Genomic DNA, 19,514 nt, shown 5'->3' with positions numbered 1-19,514 from the left:
TTATTTAGTGTTTATGTTTTTAACTGCTTTTTTTAATTCAAAAAATTTAAAAATGATGAAAATACCCATAAATTTAAATTTTGAAAAGTCGGTAAATTTTAATCTACCTAGATAATCTCAGAAGAATGAACAACTAATGAATTTAGCATGACAGTATTTGTTCATCCACTAAAATGCGCTCATAGCTATACAAATCAAAAGAGAAAATTCACAACTTTATTCGAATGATTGAAAAAAGATCTACCTTGATATTGCCCAGTTCTACTAAATATCACCCAATATTATTCTGTGAGATCTACACATAAATATTTTGAAATCTCTTAATTAGAAACAGGAATAATCAATTAAATAATGAGTAACAGTCCATCCGATGACGAAGAATCTCAAATTCGTGAAGACGAGATTGCAAAAATCAAGCCGGGAATGTTTGTAAGCGGCTGGTAAGTTGAGAATGTATTTTCCGGCTTCTTTGTTATTGTTAATCAAATTTCCTGGAAAATTCAAGGGATGACTCTGAAAATGACATCGGAATTGAGGAAGATAAGAATCCACATGCAACATTAGAGCGCGAGATCTTATGGGCATCATCAGAAGAAGACAAAAATGACTTAGTTGAAGAAATATTATCAAAAGATCCATCACAAGTTCATGCTGTTGATCGCGATGGATACACTCCACTCCACAAGGCAGCATACAACAATAATTACGAATTGGCTCAATTACTTTTTAAATATAAAGCAGATCCGAATAAGAAAACTGAATATCATTGGACACCACTGCATTCGGCATGTAAATGGAACAACTCGAAAATGGCAGCACTTCTTCTTCAGCATGGATCAGACATTAATGCTCGATCTGAAGGCGACCAAACCCCTTTACATATAACTTCATCAGGTATGTGCAATAAGTTTATTCTGAAAATCAATAAGAGAATCCAATCAAAATATTACTTACAGTATCGTCATGCCGTGATACACTCGTGACTCTCTTTATGAATCCGAAAATTGATCCTGAAATATTGAATAATTCAAACGAAAAGGCTATTCAAATAGCCAAAAGAACTGGGATGTCATTTCCGTTATTTGATATGGTTAACACAGCTCTCTTTGTGAATACGGGTATAATTGATTAAAATTTAAAACTGCTTTAACAGGAATTAACGATTAAATTTTACTTGGAAAATTAAAAATCGTATTATTTTACTGTTGGACATATTGGCGATAGCCATAATTTCCTGGTATACGTCTTTTATCTTGCTGGGAGAGTTTGTAATAATAAATCACATGATGTATGTGTGTGAGGCCGAGCAGCACCGTGGGGTGAAGAGGATTTTATCATGGATTGATGTTATTGTTATTGGTAACGTTTGAGCAATTTTGGGTCTTGCTGTTAATAATGACGGCGTAATGACAGAGCTCGAATTCGACTTGGATCTTATATGGAGTCGAGTCGAGTCGACTTGGATCTTATATGGAGTCGAGTCGAGTCGACTTGGATCTTATATGGAGTCGAGTCGACTCGACTTGGATCTTATAAGGAGTCGAGTCGACTCGACTTGGATCTTATATGGAGTCGAGTCGACTCGACTTGGATCTTATATGGAGTCGAGTCGACTCGACTTGGATCTTATATGGAGTCGAGTTGAGTCGAGTCGACTTGGATCTTACATGGAGTTGAGTCGAGTCGACTTGGATCTTATATGGAGTCGAGTTGACTGTTCTATACAAAATCCGAGTCGACAGCACGCTCATTTTAACGGAGTCCTACCGATCACACTATGCTGTTCGGGTTGAAGGCTGTTTAATTAATGTGAGGGATAAAAAGATAATTAAAAAATTTACAATAAGATAATTTAATATCCATTTATAAACATTTATTTAAAATGAAATAATGAAGCAATTCTTCCATTCGATTTTTTTTATGAATAAAGTAAGATTTAAAAATATTAAAAAAATTTAATAAACATTTTTTTATGCGTGAAATAATAATTTAATTACCGAATCGTCCATTCCTCATAAATACATTACTCATTACTCTTCAAATATCCCTAACTAGCTGAATATTTTTTTTAACTGTATAAAAATACTTTTTTATCATGATATAATATGATTTTTCAAATTTTTTATGCCTTAATTGCACGTCATTTATCACATCTTACTTCTTCCATTACTCACAATCAAAACTTTTTTTTTATTGTACCTAATTGTACTGCCTTTTTGTACATCTAGCATCATTCTTTAAAATTTCATAGAAATCAAATTTTTAAAATCTTTTATTGCACAAATGTACAACTTTTCATTTCCATTTATTGTTATCAAGTATTTTATTTTTCAAGCGTATTGGACGTCGATTTGCTAATGATTCTTTTTATTAAACACATGCTTGACAATTTATAAAAAAACTGTACTTAACCTCAATATATATGTATTTAACTGAGAAACTTTTAGTTGCCAGAAAATGGGAATCAAGGATAAATCCGAACATTGCAACTGAAAGGAACTCGAATCTACGTGATACTGTTTCCGTTGGAATTCGATTACCGGTGAACTATCGAGGGTTACTAAACTATATACACGTTTTTACACGCTTGTCTATTTCACTTGAATTATCATAATTTCCAGGTGTATGAGGTTTCCATAGTAAATGTCAATCATATCTAAACATGCTTAAAAATCTCAGAGTGTTAATAAATAATCGGTTTCTCGGAATCTGTGCTCAGGAAAATGTATGAAAATATGTGTAATATCCACAAAAAGAATATGTATGAAAATATGTGTAATATCTACATAGTTTCATGCATATGTGAACACATATTGATAACACAAGAATCGGTTTTCATCATTCCGTCAATGAAATAAGCTAAGAGTAAAAAGGATATTAAAAAATCTTTCAAAAAAGCATTGTTTCCGAACACACAAGGATCATGGTCAACCCCGAGTGGACAAAAAACTGTTAGAACTGGGATTCTTAAAAGCAATAGTGGCGTAGTCAGATTCTTCGGGTGCTTTTTCGGTAATTCAAGTTACACTAATTCTAGTTACACTAGGCTTATGTATTCGCGACTCACAAATTTTGGCAAGATACATTGTATTTGTATACATTGTAATATTGGAGGCGAAAAACGCACGACTGCAGCCTTGGACGAACTTTATGCATCTAAAACGAAGGAAATGCAGGTCTGCAGTTCTTGACCGATCTTTAATTAAAACTAGTCACTAACTAAACATTGAATTCCCTTTAACTAGTCATAACGTATTTTTGTCCATTCGGGAAGTAATCTTATTGAGTACGCTCATTTAAGTGAGTATGCTCATTGTCTCACAAGTATATAACTTGATATAATGCCTAGTTAATAACTAGACGGTCGATTAATGACATTTTCACTGATATGTTTCATAAAATATGTCATTAATTGACCATAGGTCTAGTAATTAACTGGGCATTATTTCAAGTTGTCCACTCGGCTCTTTTAGGGGTTTCGATAGTTGACGTATAATTATTACGGAATAGCCTGAGATTTTGAAAGATTTTATAAAAAAATTATTGGTTCTGTACATAACTTAATAATTGATCGTCGATATACGGGACCTGCATTTTTACAAAGTTGAATAAAGGATTGCTCCAAGCAGCAGTCATCAGCGATGATGACCGATCATTCCATATCTGATTAAGCATTTATCGTTCATATCGTATACAAATTTATTGAAATTATGCTATGTTATGGGGTATAAAAAGGGGCTTTTAAGCGATACATACAAAGGATCATTTAAGATGTCATTTAAAAATGACGTCCATAAATGGATGGAAATTTCCAAGACATTGACACACGCCTCATCTAGTTGAAAGCAGATGAAGAAAATTAAGCAGTGTCAATGCATTAGAAATTTCAAAATCTTTTGGTATAAAATGTCTGTGCAAAAAAAAATTTGGCTTAAATCCGCCTCAATAGTTGGACATCATTTAAAGAGCTTTTAAAAAAATTCAATAATTCAGCTTTTCTTATAAATTAATATTATTTGCTTTTTTTTTCATTATTTCTTATCCTTAAAAACATTTACAAAAAAGGTACAATCATTTTTTTATCTTAATCAATAATTCTTAATCCTATAACAATCAATAAAATTGTACTTGAGCCACAACAGGGACATACAGATGAACATCACATTTTGAGTTTTTTTTACTTAATACAAGAACTTTTTTTTTATCTTCTTTCGTTTCTGACATTGCTGTCAAAATAACAAAGGACGACCCAAATTTAAAACATTTTAATGAAAATGCACTTTTGTATTACATGCATTGTATAGCTATTGGATTTCCGATGAAAGAATTTAGATCGAAATTTTGAGGGTTATTGCGATCGAGATCAGGAATTTGCAGTCTCGATTCCGAATTTTGAAATTTGTCGAGACCGAGGCTTTGAAGAATTACTTTTTAGTCGCGGTCTTGGCCTCGTTTTCAGTTTCGTTCTTGATTTAGCTTCTAGTCTGGGTTTAGGTCTTGTGTTCAGTCAATGTCTTGGTTTCGTAAATTCGTCGACATCGCGACTTTGGAAAATCATATCCTAATAACATACAAACATATGCTCAATGAGTATCTTATGGTATCTAGTAATCATGCTCATTTCTACTGTAAGATGCTCATTGAGAACATGCTTGTATGCTAGGGTAACAAATTCTGAATTAGATCACAAACATCGTAATTGGGACTGAATTTCGGAACTCTCCGGATAAATTCATTAATATTTTGGCATGGCTTGGCTTATTTCTATACTTTCAAGCCAAAATAGTTATTAGGCTCGGTTAAGAGCGGCAGTTCTTCCTTTTTTGCATTTTATATGCGCAGACCTTCAGTTTTTGGGTGTACCTCATAGTTTGTCCAAGGCTGTAGGTCTGAATCTCTTCTAGATAGTCCTCCAGTTTTGGATGAACTCTACAAAATAGGCAGTTTAAGTTTCAACTTTAGAACTTTCTTAGTGCGAAAAATACTTCAGTAATTTCCCATTTTCGAGCTCATTAACAAAATCTCACGGAATCGACAACATATGAAACTCTAATTCCGAAATCAAATAAAATTGAAACCATCCTTAAAATTGTGTTGTAATTGAAATGAGTTTTACAGTTTTATCTATCGTAACAAGAGTGTATATGGACATTACATTATCGACTTTTGCGTTCAGTAACTGACAAAAACATGGAAACACACCTTAAACTTCTTCCCATGATGTAATTACAATACAGTTCTCATTTAGAGTAATCAATACACTTGAATGTGAAGCTTGCTTCTTTTATGCTAGCTTAATTCAACAAGATCTATGAATTTTCCGCTTCCAATTTCTAGTTATTTCTTAGTATTCATTATGAATCTCCGAAATGGATTAACTGACTTGATTGTGAAAACATTTGTTCATCATAAATGTCTTAAAACTGATTTTCATTAAAAAGTTTTATCATTTTTTGGGTCGCCCCTTAAAATCAACATTTTAAAACAATACATAAAGTTAAGCTTTCGAGAGCTTGTCACATGTTTTCTTATTGTTCTTCTCATTATTATGCACTCCATCGGATGTCGGTGGAAATACATAATTTGGGCTTAGTTCACTAAAGTCAATATAAATTCTATTTTTATTTGGATCTAATTTTTTACAAATATCACTAAAATTTGGTCGATCATCTGGATCTGTTGTCCAACATTGTAACATAAGCTCGTAAAGGACATCTGAGCAGTTTTCAGGCTTCTCAAGACGTTTACCTGATTTTAAAAAGCTCAATAATTCATGATTTTGTATGGTTGGATATGGAAAGCCACCTGAGGATGGAGAAAAAGAGATATAAATGTTATTAAGTGATGTTCAATATTATTCATGTTGAGGATATAAAGCCACAGAACATCAATTATTAATGTACACAATTAAAGAAGGTTCTAAAGGATTTAAATAAAGGTTATGTTTATTGTTTGAAGTTAAAAAACAGACTGAAAGGTTTACATGAAGGGGTCAACAACTATGAAAGGGGAAAATCAGCTAATTGTAGTTGCAAATATAATTTGAATATTAAATGACAGTTGATAAGTTCTGAACAATTTTCATGCTCAATTCAGGTTCTATTTTGTGCTAATGTTTGATGAGCCTTAGATGGTATGCTCTAGCAGGCAAAGAGCATGTTTAAAGCACAGAGCATGGTGAGTATATCCCGAGTGGACAATAATACGTTATAATTAGTCGTCAATTGGACATTTAATAGCTATCAACTGGGTATAATCTATTTAAGTGGAACATACTCTCAAATGCATGCTCTGTTCCTATTAAGGATACATTTCTGAATAATTCTGATATAAGTATTATTTAAAATCTGAATAAAACCAGTCACGGCTTCACCTGACCTTAAAAACTTCAAATAATCTAATAAAAACTATTGAACTATGTTTTAAGCATTTTCAACAAGCTCTGCATCTAAAATATCCTGTAGATATTCTACCAATGTGCTTTTATGAAAAGCTTTTATTATTTTCAATTTTATTTTGGTACGATGGATTTAGTCAACGATCCAATTCAATTAAAAACAAGTATTTCAAATCTATGCTTTTTATCATAAAGCACTAACAGTCAAAAGCTTTATCCTGGAGGACATAAATGTGTACCATTTACAAAATTTGTCTAAACCAGAGTTGCAAAATAGGCTCCTGTGACAGTCGAAAACCGTACAAATGCTTGATAATTTGTATGGTTTTTCTTACAAATCCAGATTTGCAAAACGGGTACCTGTGACAGTCTAAAACCATACAAATTCTTGATAATTTGTATGGTTTTGTAAGAAAACCATACAAATTCTTGACAATTGAGAATCTGTACGGTTTTCGCCTGTCACATGTGCCTGTTTTGCAACTCTGGTCTAAACAACATTGAAATATAAATTTTTATTATATTTTGAATACATACCTAATGTGCCAATTTCCCAAAGCACAATTGCAAATGACCAAACATCGCTTTTACTAGAATATAAATTATCTTTCATTGCTTCAATTGAAAGCCATCTCAGTGGGACCTTTTTTTTATAATACAAAACGTACAGGAAAAAATAATAAATAAATTTTTAAATACAATGTCAATGCTCGATTAAATATTCAAGTATTATAAGGTGAACAAAGCCGTACTCAATTATTGAAATTTTTTCTTTTCATTTTCTTAAACGTACCTTTTTATTCTTGGTATTTACGTAAATTCCCCATCTACTCAATCCAAAATCTGATATTTTTAAGTTCTTATTTTCATCTATAAGAATATTTCTAGCGGCTAGGTCTCTGAAAGAAAGTAAATGGAGCATGTTGAATTTAATGAATTGCTTTAGTAACGTTTAACAATTTTTTTACTTTTAAACATCATTTCTGTATTGAATATGACAGAATTTTCTATGATATTGGTATAAACTGGGTTTGTCAATGATGGGGAAGGTTTCTATTGCCGTGAGCGATACCAACATTTGGCTTTTAATGTTCAATTGCAATTTTAGAATAATAGACGACTGTTATAAAGAAACCAAGTTGCTGTAAGAGTTGCAAAACAGGCACCTGTGACAGACAAAAACGGTACAAATTCTTGATAATTTGTATGGATTTTCTTCCTAAACCATACAATTATCAATAGTTTGTACGGTTTTTACCTGTCACAGGTGCCTGTTTTGCAACCCTGCTTTTCGCGTGCCACACCCTCCACTCCTACCTTGACTGTAAATCTGAATATTGACTATAAAGTCTGCAATAAAGGTATTTTAGATTTACAAATGAGATTTATGCAAATGTTCCAAATGATTAGATCAACAATGATATGTAAATATGGCACGTCCTTGATTCAAATCTACAAGGAAAAAGACCTGGCGTAGAGCAATGTGGGAATGTCAATTAGATGCGAGAACAGAGAATTTGTATGAGATTTTTGATATAGTGACAGAGTCACAGACAGTAACAGAGTCAGATAGAAAGCCTTTTGTAGTAACCTAACCTTCAAGTGAGTCGAAGTGGCTCGGTGGCGGAATGGCTTCTTATTTCGGTACATAATTATTGCAATACCGATTCAACGATCATGAGTTCGATACTCGGCATGGGAAATTATTCACGTGCCCTTTTTCCAATCATATGTAGTGGAAACGCGGCTCAAAGCCTACTTTTGTAGGTTAAAGACAATAAGTTGATAATAGCGTCATCAAGAGAGTGGTTCCTGATCCCACTATTAACTGTAGGTCTATTGAGTGCAGTGGTCTGACGCACCCTCACTCGCAAATCTCCCTAGCGTTCAGTTCTGGATCTTAAATGATCTGAGTAGCAAAAGGCTCTTTTTCTCAATTGGCATCAAGAACTAAATAAGTATGTAAATATGGCAACAAAGCCTTACCCAAACGACTCGTGCCACTCGGACGTACTCAAGGCAACATGTTGATTAGATTAGATTACATTTATTGGACGTACGATTCAATTAATTAAGATTGCTACAAGTGCATATAATACAGTTTATAGAATCATGATCGACTCCTTTTCTCTGAATGATTGACATTATGAAAGTTATAAGCATGATACAATACTTTAGGTGCCATACTAGACTCAACATCAGAAAGTTTTCATAAACGTCAATTATAAAAAAAAACTTGGAATATTTTTCGTAAAATGGAAACTTTTTAATATAAAATTGAAAAACTTCTTCTCATTACTTCATTAGCCAAATATATCAGTTTACTAAGTAATCAATAATGTAATATAATATTATGAGATAGGAAGCCCATCCTTAACAAAAATTTTGTATTAATAAACAAACTTACCGATGAGTAATTCGCTTCTCCTCTAAGTGCTTCATACCAAGAGCTATTTGCATTGCAAAATTATGAAGTTCAGTATGATCAACTACATATTCCAATGATGGAATCATTGGTGTAAGCTCAGGATTTGATGGTACGGTTAAATTTGTAAACATTGCTGTCAAACGAAACAGTACATTAGGAATTAAAATGTCAAAAATATGCTGCAAAAAGAATTTAGTGCTTGCTGGATATTTGCATCGTATTTTGGTATGCTTTAAAGCTTTTATGAATCAATTGGGCTAGGAATTGTTACTAAATTTATTGAAACGTATCTGGCCAACCTACTTTAGATTTACTGTAATTATAAGAATGCCAATCAAAAGTACCACGCAAAAGTAAAGGAACTAAATTGCTACAAACTATGAATGTGAATTGAGTATTAAAGCTGCATTCGAATGACTTGTGTAGGAGCATAACCAGATACTTCTGGGAGAAGGGTAATTGGTTAGGAAATGCAGTCCTGAATTTACTGCATTTTAGATGTGCAGACCTAAAGTATTCAGCTGTCAATCGAGAAGTACAATTACGTAAATATGGCTGGATAGATCACACCCTTCGAAAACGGAATAGTGTTGTAGCTGGGGGTGAGACACAAGCTTGCTATACTGCCTTTGGTTGGAATCCACAAGGGAAAAGGCGTCCAGGTGCTCCAAGAGCAACATGGCATAGGACGGTAATGAAAGAATGCCAGTTAGATGTTAAAACTGAGAATTTGTACAAGCTTTGTGATATAGCCATCAACAGAGTCAGATGGAAGGCCTTTTGTAGCAACCTAGGCTCCAATTCGGAGCATGGTTCCAGTAAGTAAGTAACCTAAAGTATTCAGCTGCATCTTATAGCTTGTTAGTTCGTCCTAAGCCTGGAGCTTTAGACGAACACTGCAATTTAGAACTGGAAGGAGGAAGAGGAACATGGAATTTTGAACTTGGTGTGGAAACAGGAAAGGAAACAGTGGAGATTTTTGTGTCCAAAAATCCGAGCAAATTGAAGAATTTGATTCAAAAAAGTAGAGACCTGGGCTTGAACCCCCATACCCTTTTACCCCTGGATACACACCTTAGATACACCCCCGGGACTCAATCAACAATTCTCCAAAGAATTCTAAAAATATGAATGCATTTCAACTAGAAATTTCCTATGAAATATTTGAATAATTTCTCATATTGCCCAGTTATTCAACAAGTGTATTAAAGGAATTTAATGCAAAGCAAGCATTCCTTCATTGCCACTTCAATTGTTCATTGCAACGATAATAAAGATTTGAATAATTCCAATGAAACTCACTTTCTGCATACGATGGACGAGATGATCCATTTGCAATTAACACGCCAGAAGGTAAACTATCAGGTTGAGTTATATACGATGATGTTTCAGATGCAGAGCTTCTGTAAGCAATTAAAACAATTTTAAATTAAATTAATAAAAGTAGATTTAAAGTCTTAAAGTTTTTGCAATACTTACGTTGAATGAGAATGAAGAATATCGAGATATTTCCCAAGTGGACCTAATATCGTCTGGGAACTCATTGAGTGTCTTATACTATTTGAATTGCTGTTATTATTATTATTAATATTACTGCTTAATTGACTTTCTAACTGATTATGCTTTAAGCTCGATTCGTGTTTGGCACGGACAGCCCTTAGATATCTTAACTGCTCAATTTTGTGAGACAAGTAATAAAGATAATTGGATTAATTAATCTTTTAATTGTTGATATAAATTACATACCAAGTCACCGCATGGAACATATTCCATGACCATCATTAAACTTTGATCAACCATACATGATCCTAAAAGTCTGACAATATTTGGATGCTTGCCAACTTTTTTCATCGTTGATATTTCGGCTAAAAATTCTTCTAATTGTTCAGACGTGGGATGTCCTGTTAAAAATTTTATTATTAATATTTTAATGAATTTCGTCTATAAAATTAATCAGCATTTTAAAGAAGAAAATCATGAATAATTCATAAAATGTGTTAACTTTCCCGCCATGAAAAGCGATACTTTTCTGGATTACGATTACTAATTATGAATTGCTCTTAAGGATGGCAAGTGGGTATCAAATTATTCTATAAAATATTTCTCATAACTCACTTTTAAGCTTCTTAATGGCAACTATTTGTGGTGATACTTTTCCAGGTATTTCACTTATTCGAGCAATATAAACTCTACCGAATGCACCTTTTCCGATTTCTCTGCCAATCTCTTTGATTGATGATGGAGGTATTTCATAAAAATCATCATCCTATTTGAAATTATTAAGAAATAAAATCCAAAAATAGTATCCAATTGATATTAACTTACTGTCGAGTCTCTGTTCATGTATAATGGATTCTCTCGCATTGGAATCATTTGTGAGCCACTTGATCCATGCTGCGGATTATTGTTATAGATACCACGCCAATAGTTGATGATGTTCTTTTTGCGATTCCACCATACATAACCGTATGCTGATAGTATTATCATTCCGCATAGAATGAAGACGCTTATCACAGTGACCAGAACAAATTGGACTGTAAACTGTAAAGAAATGTTACAGGATTAATATGATATGTTGGTAAAGGATCTTTAAATAGAATTTCGGAAAGCTCACGGTGTAGAAAAAGTGAAAAATATGGGATTAGGACGGCGATGCTATAGTCTGGGGCACTGGCCTGGGTCAGATGCTGCCCTGAGGTCAGATGCTGCTCTGAGGTCAGATGCTGCTCTGAGGTCAGATGCTGCCCTGAGGTCAGATACTGCCCTGAGGTCAGATACTGCCCTGAGGTCAGATGCTGCCCTGAGGTCAGATGCTGCCCTGAGGTCAGATGCTGTCCTGAGGTCAGATGCTGCCCTGAGGTCAGATGCTGCCCTGAGGTCAGATGCTGCCCTGAGGTCAGATGCTGCCCTGAGGTCAGATGCTGCCCTGAGGTCAGATGCTGCCCTGAGGTCAGATGCTGCCCTGAGGTCAGATGCTGCCCTGAGGTCAGATGCTGCCCTGAGGACAGATGTTGCCCTGAAGTCAAACGCAGCCCTGAGGTCAAATGCTGTCCTGGTACTGGATTTTTCACTTTTGCCTTACCGTGTGCTTTACGGAAAGCTTCATTCAGTTCAAAAACTTAAGCTTTTATACAAAAAAGGATCAAATATTCTACACGTAAAATTCATATAATTTTGAATAGGAACTGATTTTCAATGAAATATGTGACGCGTATGAAATTTAAAGTAATATTTGCTTCCACTCTGTAAGCAGGCTTTAATTGCAAATGAACATATAGTTTCTACTTACTGTTTTATCAACGGTTTTATATTCTCTTTTTGGAATTTTAATCATCTTTTCAAATTTCGGTCCAATACAATTTTTACCATCAATAACATTCATTCGAATTCGTAAGCATTCACTGGTCATGTTGGAATTGAGGTGCCTTCTGTAGTCACCGTGAGTTTTTAATAGTCCATATTGATTCAGATCGTCATGAAAGGATGCTAATGATGATTTATATGTCCATGATATATTGCATTTTTTAAGTTCATGTACTCTGGAATTTTGTGGTAAATTAATTAAAATATTTGCGGACCGAGTAGATTGAAATAGGCAGAGTTGAAAAACAGGTGCCTGTGATATTCAAAAACCGTACAAATTCTTGATAATTTGTATGGTTTTGTAAGAAAAGCCATTCGAATTATCAAGCATTTGTACGGTTTTTGCCTGTCACAGGCACCTCTGGTTTTGCAACTCTGGAACTATGACTTAATTCAAGCACTGCTAACAATTAATTAATATTTTAAATTTTAATCAACTCACTCAATTGTTAAAAATTGCAAAAATGTATTATTTGGCAATTTCATTAGCTCATCATCGTCAATTTCCCATTTGAAATATAGTTGGCTCAGGTCAATAGCAGTTGAATTTATTTTTGGTGTAGGTAGCTTTGACGAATGCTTGCATGCACATAAACCATTAACACATTCTGTTGAATTGATAAAAAGAGAAAATTTTAGGGTTTTTATTAATAGAATTAATTTATTATTGTTCATATAAGTTGAAGTTAATTTGGGAAATAATAAATGGGAAAATTGTAATCCTTATTGATCGGTTTTTGTGTTTTGTGTCGCAATAGATTTTAGGGATTTTATGGGTGGGAGTAGTCACTGCGGTATGTTGGATTTTGAAAAGCTATAAATTGAATATTTGGCAGTAAATGTAAACTTCACGCGGTTAGCCAAAGAACTCATGGAAAAATCTGTCTATAGAGATAGAATCACACTTGGAATTGGTGATAGAGCCAGCTTCAGGCGCCGACTGAAAAAGGGCATGGATCACACTTGGTGCCACCAGCGAAGGAAGTAAGTCAATATGAACTTTCTGATCAGAAATCAAAATTAACTCGGATTTTATAAGTAAAAGTCAACTCAACTTCAGTCGTAGGAATCGAACATGTGCAATCTCATTACATCCGCTCTTAATACAATCCCAAACTATTTATGGTTCCTTCTAGGCTTTGCAACATATATACATAAATTGATAATTTGTATTTCACCGGAATTTTGGGTTTTCCTATACAACACATTGATTTACATTGCTACGACACCTAAAGCTAGCAAAATATGGATAAACAAATTTAACCTTGACATATTTATATCTTCGAGCTAGTTTCTCTATTATCCAATGGTAAAGAGCAACTCGGATCTATTTTCTTTGTGACATAAATTGATTTATTTTCGTTAGGCTGAAATAAATATTCATAGAAGTCACAAAGTCATTTACAACAGTGAAGGATCGTAGTGAAGTTTATATGGAGCCACGGGCAATTTTCAAAGTTACTTTCCTGACCTTTTGTGTCTTTAAGATTGAATGCTTAGAGATCAAAAATAATAATTTATCTCAAATTTTGTATAACTGAGTGTCTATGCAATGTCATGACACAGAGTCGTGCTTCACTTAGCCTATCACTATATAATCCAACCCCCCTTGTCGTGGTTATAGACCGGTAATTCAAGCCACATAATAGAGCGAATGTGAACTTGGCTATAGACTGCGTTGGCCAAACAAACAAGCCGCAAGCCTTAATTACAAAGCTAAGAATCTCAAAGTAAACAAATGTCATGGCGCTTTAAGAATTAACACCCATTTCCTCATCCCTGTTGCGCTACATATGCATCACATGTGTGCAACACAAGTCCACATGTGTGCATCACAAGTCAAACAGGAATAGATTTTGTGACTATTTCTATAATAGACAAGGATAAAGCTTTTAGGTACCGCAGTAGAATTACTGTACCATTAAAGCATCCTCCATATCTGTTAGGGATTTCTATAATCGGATTAAAGGTTTATGATTGTTATTTTTAATATTTCTTTACCTTTTGAATGAAAAGTAATGCTTTCATCAAAGCTCCTATCATATGACCTAATAGATATATTATAGTAACAGTCATTATGAAAAATGCAATCGTCACGATCAGTTCTATAAAAAGAATTTTCAGGTATAACTGTTGACATTGTATTCTGAAATTATATAAATAAATTAGATATAAATTTGAGGAAATATGTGATTTAATTAACTTACCGGTGATACATGTGAGAGACAATGAATAATGGGTGGACAGAATTTATCATCCTCGTCGTCTTGTAATATTGAAGTTATTTCTATTTCATATGCTTTTTGAATCCTTTTCATTAACGTTATATTAAATTGTAAAATTCTTGTTGCAGCAAAAGCTTCCACATGAATATCTGGAAAATATGCAATCGTATTATTACTTTGAGTATATCACTTAACCATATAACACAGTGCTGTCCAAACTGTTTTGTGTTATGAGGCACTTTAGTGGTAAGCCACTACCGAAATTGCACACAATAAGAATAGCTCATGACATTTGTAACAAATGTTGACGACACACTGGTGTATCGCAACACATAGTTTGGACAACAGTGTCATAACACCGAAACTACACACGACATGTGGCTCATGGCATTTCCAAACAATTTTGACGTCACATTAGTGTGTCGCGACACATAGTTTGGACAACAGTGCAATAACACCGAAACTGCAAACGAAATGTTGCTCATGACATGTGCAACAAATGTTGACTCCACATTTATGTGCCACGACACTCAGTTTGAACAACACTGACATAACACATACCTTTCGATTGCATATGTTGATGATTCTGAAATTTATAGGTTAACATAAAACAGATTTGATTGGTTTTTTTTACATAAAAGAATGAAATCTATTAACTCACATCATAGTTATTTTGAGAAGCTACTGATAGTATTGATGCAATGATATAAATTAATACTACTATTCGATGCATGGCGTTTCAATTAAAATTTTTGATGTATGACATGGTATGGTCTTGTTATTATTTCAGTAAAATTTTTTGGCTGGCTTATATAAATATCTGTAAATAGAAATAATATCGGATTAAATTCAATTATTCTTGGTATTTTATAGATTAATTTGAAAGATAAGTTTGTTAAGTTGATAAATTTGACTTTTATAATTATTGCGTATGCACAAAACGAGACTTGTGTAGGGATATTTTCTTGATATTTTCCTTGTGAGATTATTTGAATTTAAGGAGTTTTATCGTGTTAATGCAGTGCTGTCTAAACTATTTTGTGCCACGGCACACACTGTTGGTATGGCACGACCAAAACCGCATATGGCATGTGGTTGATGAGATTGCCAAGAAATGTTGTGTGACACACCAGTGTGCTGCGGCACACAATTTAGACAACACTGTACTAATTCAATGAGAATTAAGGTTTTCGAAGTTTTTGCTTCAGGAGGGTCAAATTCTTGCTTAATCATGCTTCTATCAAATGTTATTGAATGATTTTTAAGAGACGAGACAAGGAAGAATGTGTACAAAATAATCTCTATCAGTATTACAGTGAAAGTATTGACAAATTACAAAAAGAAACTTTAGATCCCCAATAGCTACAATAGTTCGTAGCATAATTAAATAATAATCTTTAATCTGCGCTTAGCAGTAATACTGCCTCGGAGTATTTGAAGCTCCGCCAAAATTCTTCTATTAATATTAAACGGAAGTCGCCTCCGTATGCTATCCAAAAGTCTACTAAGTAGAGCAATCTTTAGAAAATAATCCACAGTCCTACAAGAAGTTTTACATGATTATCTTCATTTCAATTTGCCCAAATGAACCATAACTCATCCGTGTCGACGTCCGTAGTAGAGCTCTGACCCTTACTATAAACAAATAAATCCACTCAAAAAAGTTGTTGATATAATTTTAATAAATCATCATCCATAAAGCGACGTTGTTAAATAAAAACTTTGTGAATTGTAAATACAGCAAAGTTTCACTCATTTCAATCATTTTTTAGCACATTTTTGAAGTTTGTTATGAAAAGGTAGCTTAATACTGCAGTTTGTACGTTCGGACGTTCGTTTGCTCAGTTCCATTTAAAAACTTTATAGCTATACATCGTAAAGATTTCTGGTTTATTTATATAGCTAATTTCCATTTAGTTCATGATCTAATTAAGCTATTGCCAGACATGAAAAATGCGCTAAAGGCACTCGATACATGACGAGGACATTTGTAATTATTTTAAATACCAGTGACGATAAAAAACATTTGTTTCGTGTATTCTTTGTTTGTTATCACTGAAAATATGATTAAAATAGCATTCAAAATAAATTGTCATGTAGAGTAATGGGGAATGAGAAACATTATAATGGTCTTTTATGTTCGTACCGCTTACATTTTTATGGCATCAATATGGAAACAAAAATAATGTCCAATGAAGTAACTTAATATGACATGGATATTTTCGATGATTAAATATGTCATTAAAGCTAATTAATGAAATTTTTGTGGATGATTAAATTAATTCTGTTTCTCGTTAAAGTATATTACATACTTCTGTGGCTGAATGACTTAAATTTGTAGTAAAAATTCTAGAACCACTTGTTGCATCTTTTACGTTGTATGCCTCCCGGGTACATTAAGATGTGACAAGGATTTACGCGCAACAATAAAAATTCAACTTTAATGTCCAACAAAACAAGTGTTTTAGAGTTGTTTTTCCGTTTTGTACTTGGTATGTCAAGTGGTAGGCGGTAGCATGATGATGGCATGTAAATATCGTGTTTTAGCTGTGTCATATTATGTTAGGCTTTATTATCTGGGCTTTATAACTCTAAGAAACTAAGGAAGATGTTGATAGAGAGAGTATTGCATTTGGTATTGGCAATTGGAAGGCGGGAGTCAGTGATGAAGCTAACTTTAGGGGTCATCTGAGTGAGGCCATGGATCACAGTTGATAACTCACAAGTTGCTGATCTAACTCAGTGGTAGGCAACATATATGCAGGAATTGCCATAAACCCTGCGGTTTCGGTCGAGGCATATCACAAAGGTTGTTCACCACTGATCTAACTGATAAAGTATAATTGCAAACAACGAATCCCAGAGTGGGACTCGAACCCATGACCTATGATTTCCAGTCTCAGTCGCATGCTCCTATACCACTGAGCTATTTGAGGTTATTCGACTATATGACAAAATGACATCCATAAATTATACAATTTCTGGGTTCCCCTTCATACTGCACTCCCAATAATAATATACCGTAGATAGGTCATTATAGGAAAACCCATTCCAACACAAATTGCTGTTGTTGTTGCTCGTGTTGTTGCCGATTAGTAAAATTTGTTTGATGTCATATCTATTTATAAACCTTATTTAAAATTGCAATTTTGCGGATTCCAGTTGTTAAATAACTCAAATTTTATATAATTTAATGTTTTTTATTCGTCAAAAAAATTGACGAGACTTTTTCTTTTTTGAACATGACATGGACATACTGTGTAAAAAAATGTAAGAGAATGTGTAGAGGTGAATTACAGTAGATAAGATATGATTCCATGTATTGAAACTTCTGTTGTCAATGTATACATTTTATTTGATAAAAAATTTTCAACTTTTCTCTCGAAAAAAGATAACTCGCTAAGTGAAAAAGTTTGTTTTTGTAGATAATGCACTGCGTATTAGTTTTATTATTTTTGCCAAAAAAAAAACCATCATTTTTTTGATAAGTAAATCTCTCATGATGCTTTTAATTTATAGCTAATCGTCATTTATTTTTGACGTCCATCAAATTTTGGGGTGCGGAAATTCAAACAATTTTGAAAAAAGTTTCTGCTTGAATGTTTTAGTGAGAGAATTGAGCTGAGTAATAATCTTCATATAATCGTGTTATAAAATCATAATAGAATATTATTTTATTGCTTCAAAAGCTAGCCCGGATAACACAAATCTGCTAATTTATCTGAAATCCGACATTAGGTCGGTTTGACTCTGATTTGGAGCCGGATTCGGTTTACATCCGACATGGGGTCGGATTTTGTTTGAATCTTACTTGAAGCCTGATCCACTCTGAATCCGACACTGACCGGTTTGATTCTGACTTGAACCCGGATTCAGTTTAAATTCAACACTGATCAGGTTGACTATGACTTGAAGCCAATTCGATTTAAATCCGATACCAGTCCGGTTTAACTGTGATATCCGACACCAGGCCGGTTTGATTTAAACCCAAATTTGGCTAAAATCCGATAGCAGCCAAGTTTAACTGTAATTTGGAGCCGGATTCGGACACCAGCCCGGCTTGACACAGAGTTGGAGCTTAAAACCGGCAACATAGCCCAAGTCACGTCGGCCTGGTGTAGGATTTTGTATCAATTAACAGAGCTATACCACGGTAAATCATCTTGGTGGTAAGCCTTGACTGAGAGAATAAGAGCGTCTGGGTTTTTATTTATCAACTAGAACAGATGTGGGTGACCTGTGTAACGAGACTAATTTGTTTTGGAAATGCCATGAATCGTATGTTGTGTGTGGTTTCAGTCGAGGCTTGCTACTGAGTTATATCGTGTAGCAAAAAAGTTTGGAAAACACTGGACTAGAGCAAAACCTTACCAAACACTGTAGGAAGATCTTAATTTAACGATTGCTTGAACTTCCCTGGGGATTTACACTTTAACTGTAAATTTCAAAATTAAAGTAAAAACGACAAAGATTGTCAATTGCATTTAATAGATGTATAGAAACAAATCTTGACAAGGAAGGTGGAAAAGGGGATAATGTTGTGCTTTAAAAGCTAATATATCTCTCAGATGCATGGCAAAAATTAATAAATGAGATAATATTTTAAGCATATTAAATTGTTCTATTATTCCTATTTTAACTTATTATCCTGTTTATTGTTCAAAGCATTAGCAAATTTCCCCAGAAATTAATATTTAATATGTGATTATGTTTTGCTTAATATTGACAATATTATTGCCATAATGATGATCATATATCAATCGATATGATAAAACTAGCTCGTACTATCAATAGTATTGATTGTAAACTTACGAATGCTGCTTCTGGATTTAGAATTTATTCTTTGTTTTTATATTTTTATTCAATATGATTACAAGTCATTCAATATAATCAAATGTTTATTATTTTATTCCACAATACACTATAACTTTTGCAGTTTAATATCACTTGAATACATATTCAACAATTGAAAATGTAAGTTTATGCACTATAAGATTGTTTATTTTATAACAAGACTCTTTTATAATGTAAATACTAAATAAATAACATAACTATAACATGAAGCTTAACAGCATCTTGAAAATAAATAAATAGAAAGAAC

At 33.5% G+C, this 19,514-nt stretch overlaps 2 protein-coding genes across 4 annotated transcripts in view; one reads left to right on the top strand and one right to left on the bottom strand.

The window, feature by feature from the left end:
• The first annotated feature begins 293 nt into the window (after positions 1–293).
• LOC139098606 (ankyrin repeat domain-containing protein 49-like) lies at positions 294–1,954 on the top strand. Its single transcript, XM_070650841.1, has 3 exons — positions 294–440; positions 506–894; positions 957–1,954. The coding sequence occupies exons 1-3, from the start codon at positions 352–354 to the stop codon at positions 1,130–1,132; spliced, it is 654 nt and encodes a 217-aa protein (XP_070506942.1). The 5' UTR covers positions 294–351; the 3' UTR covers positions 1,133–1,954.
• The window catches only part of LOC139098605 (uncharacterized), a 34,344-nt gene continuing 16,678 nt past the window's right edge, over positions 1,849–19,514 (bottom strand). Inside the window, exons 1-16 of one of the 3 annotated variants that reach the window (XM_070650840.1) lie at positions 19,226–19,382; positions 15,075–15,233; positions 14,975–14,999; positions 14,396–14,562; positions 14,190–14,334; positions 12,631–12,796; positions 12,115–12,364; positions 11,151–11,366; positions 10,941–11,091; positions 10,572–10,726; positions 10,305–10,495; positions 10,128–10,225; positions 8,805–8,958; positions 7,191–7,296; positions 6,935–7,040; positions 1,849–5,805 (exon numbers count right to left, since the gene is read on the bottom strand). In XM_070650840.1, the coding sequence (XP_070506941.1) occupies positions 5,498–5,805; positions 6,935–7,040; positions 7,191–7,296; positions 8,805–8,958; positions 10,128–10,225; positions 10,305–10,495; positions 10,572–10,726; positions 10,941–11,091; positions 11,151–11,366; positions 12,115–12,364; positions 12,631–12,796; positions 14,190–14,334; positions 14,396–14,562; positions 14,975–14,999; positions 15,075–15,146 (2,310 nt within the window). In that variant the 5' untranslated portion in view covers positions 15,147–15,233; positions 19,226–19,382 and the 3' untranslated portion in view covers positions 1,849–5,497. Of the gene's footprint in view, positions 5,806–6,934; positions 7,041–7,190; positions 7,297–8,804; positions 8,959–10,127; positions 10,229–10,304; positions 10,496–10,571; positions 10,727–10,940; positions 11,092–11,150; positions 11,367–12,114; positions 12,365–12,630; positions 12,797–14,189; positions 14,335–14,395; positions 14,563–14,974; positions 15,000–15,074; positions 15,234–19,225; positions 19,383–19,514 lie in introns of those variants that run through there. The other 2 variants (XM_070650838.1, XM_070650839.1) reach the window with 2 other exon arrangements.

The sequence above is a fragment of the Chironomus tepperi genome, unplaced genomic scaffold, assembly GCF_022539635.2.
Source record: "Chironomus tepperi strain 1889 unplaced genomic scaffold, CSIRO-AGI_Ctep_v1 contig_449, whole genome shotgun sequence".
NCBI lineage: Eukaryota > Metazoa > Arthropoda > Insecta > Diptera > Chironomidae > Chironomus > Chironomus tepperi.
The sequence above is the reverse complement of the archived record's forward strand: the minus strand, read 5'-3'. Positions and strand labels throughout refer to the sequence as shown.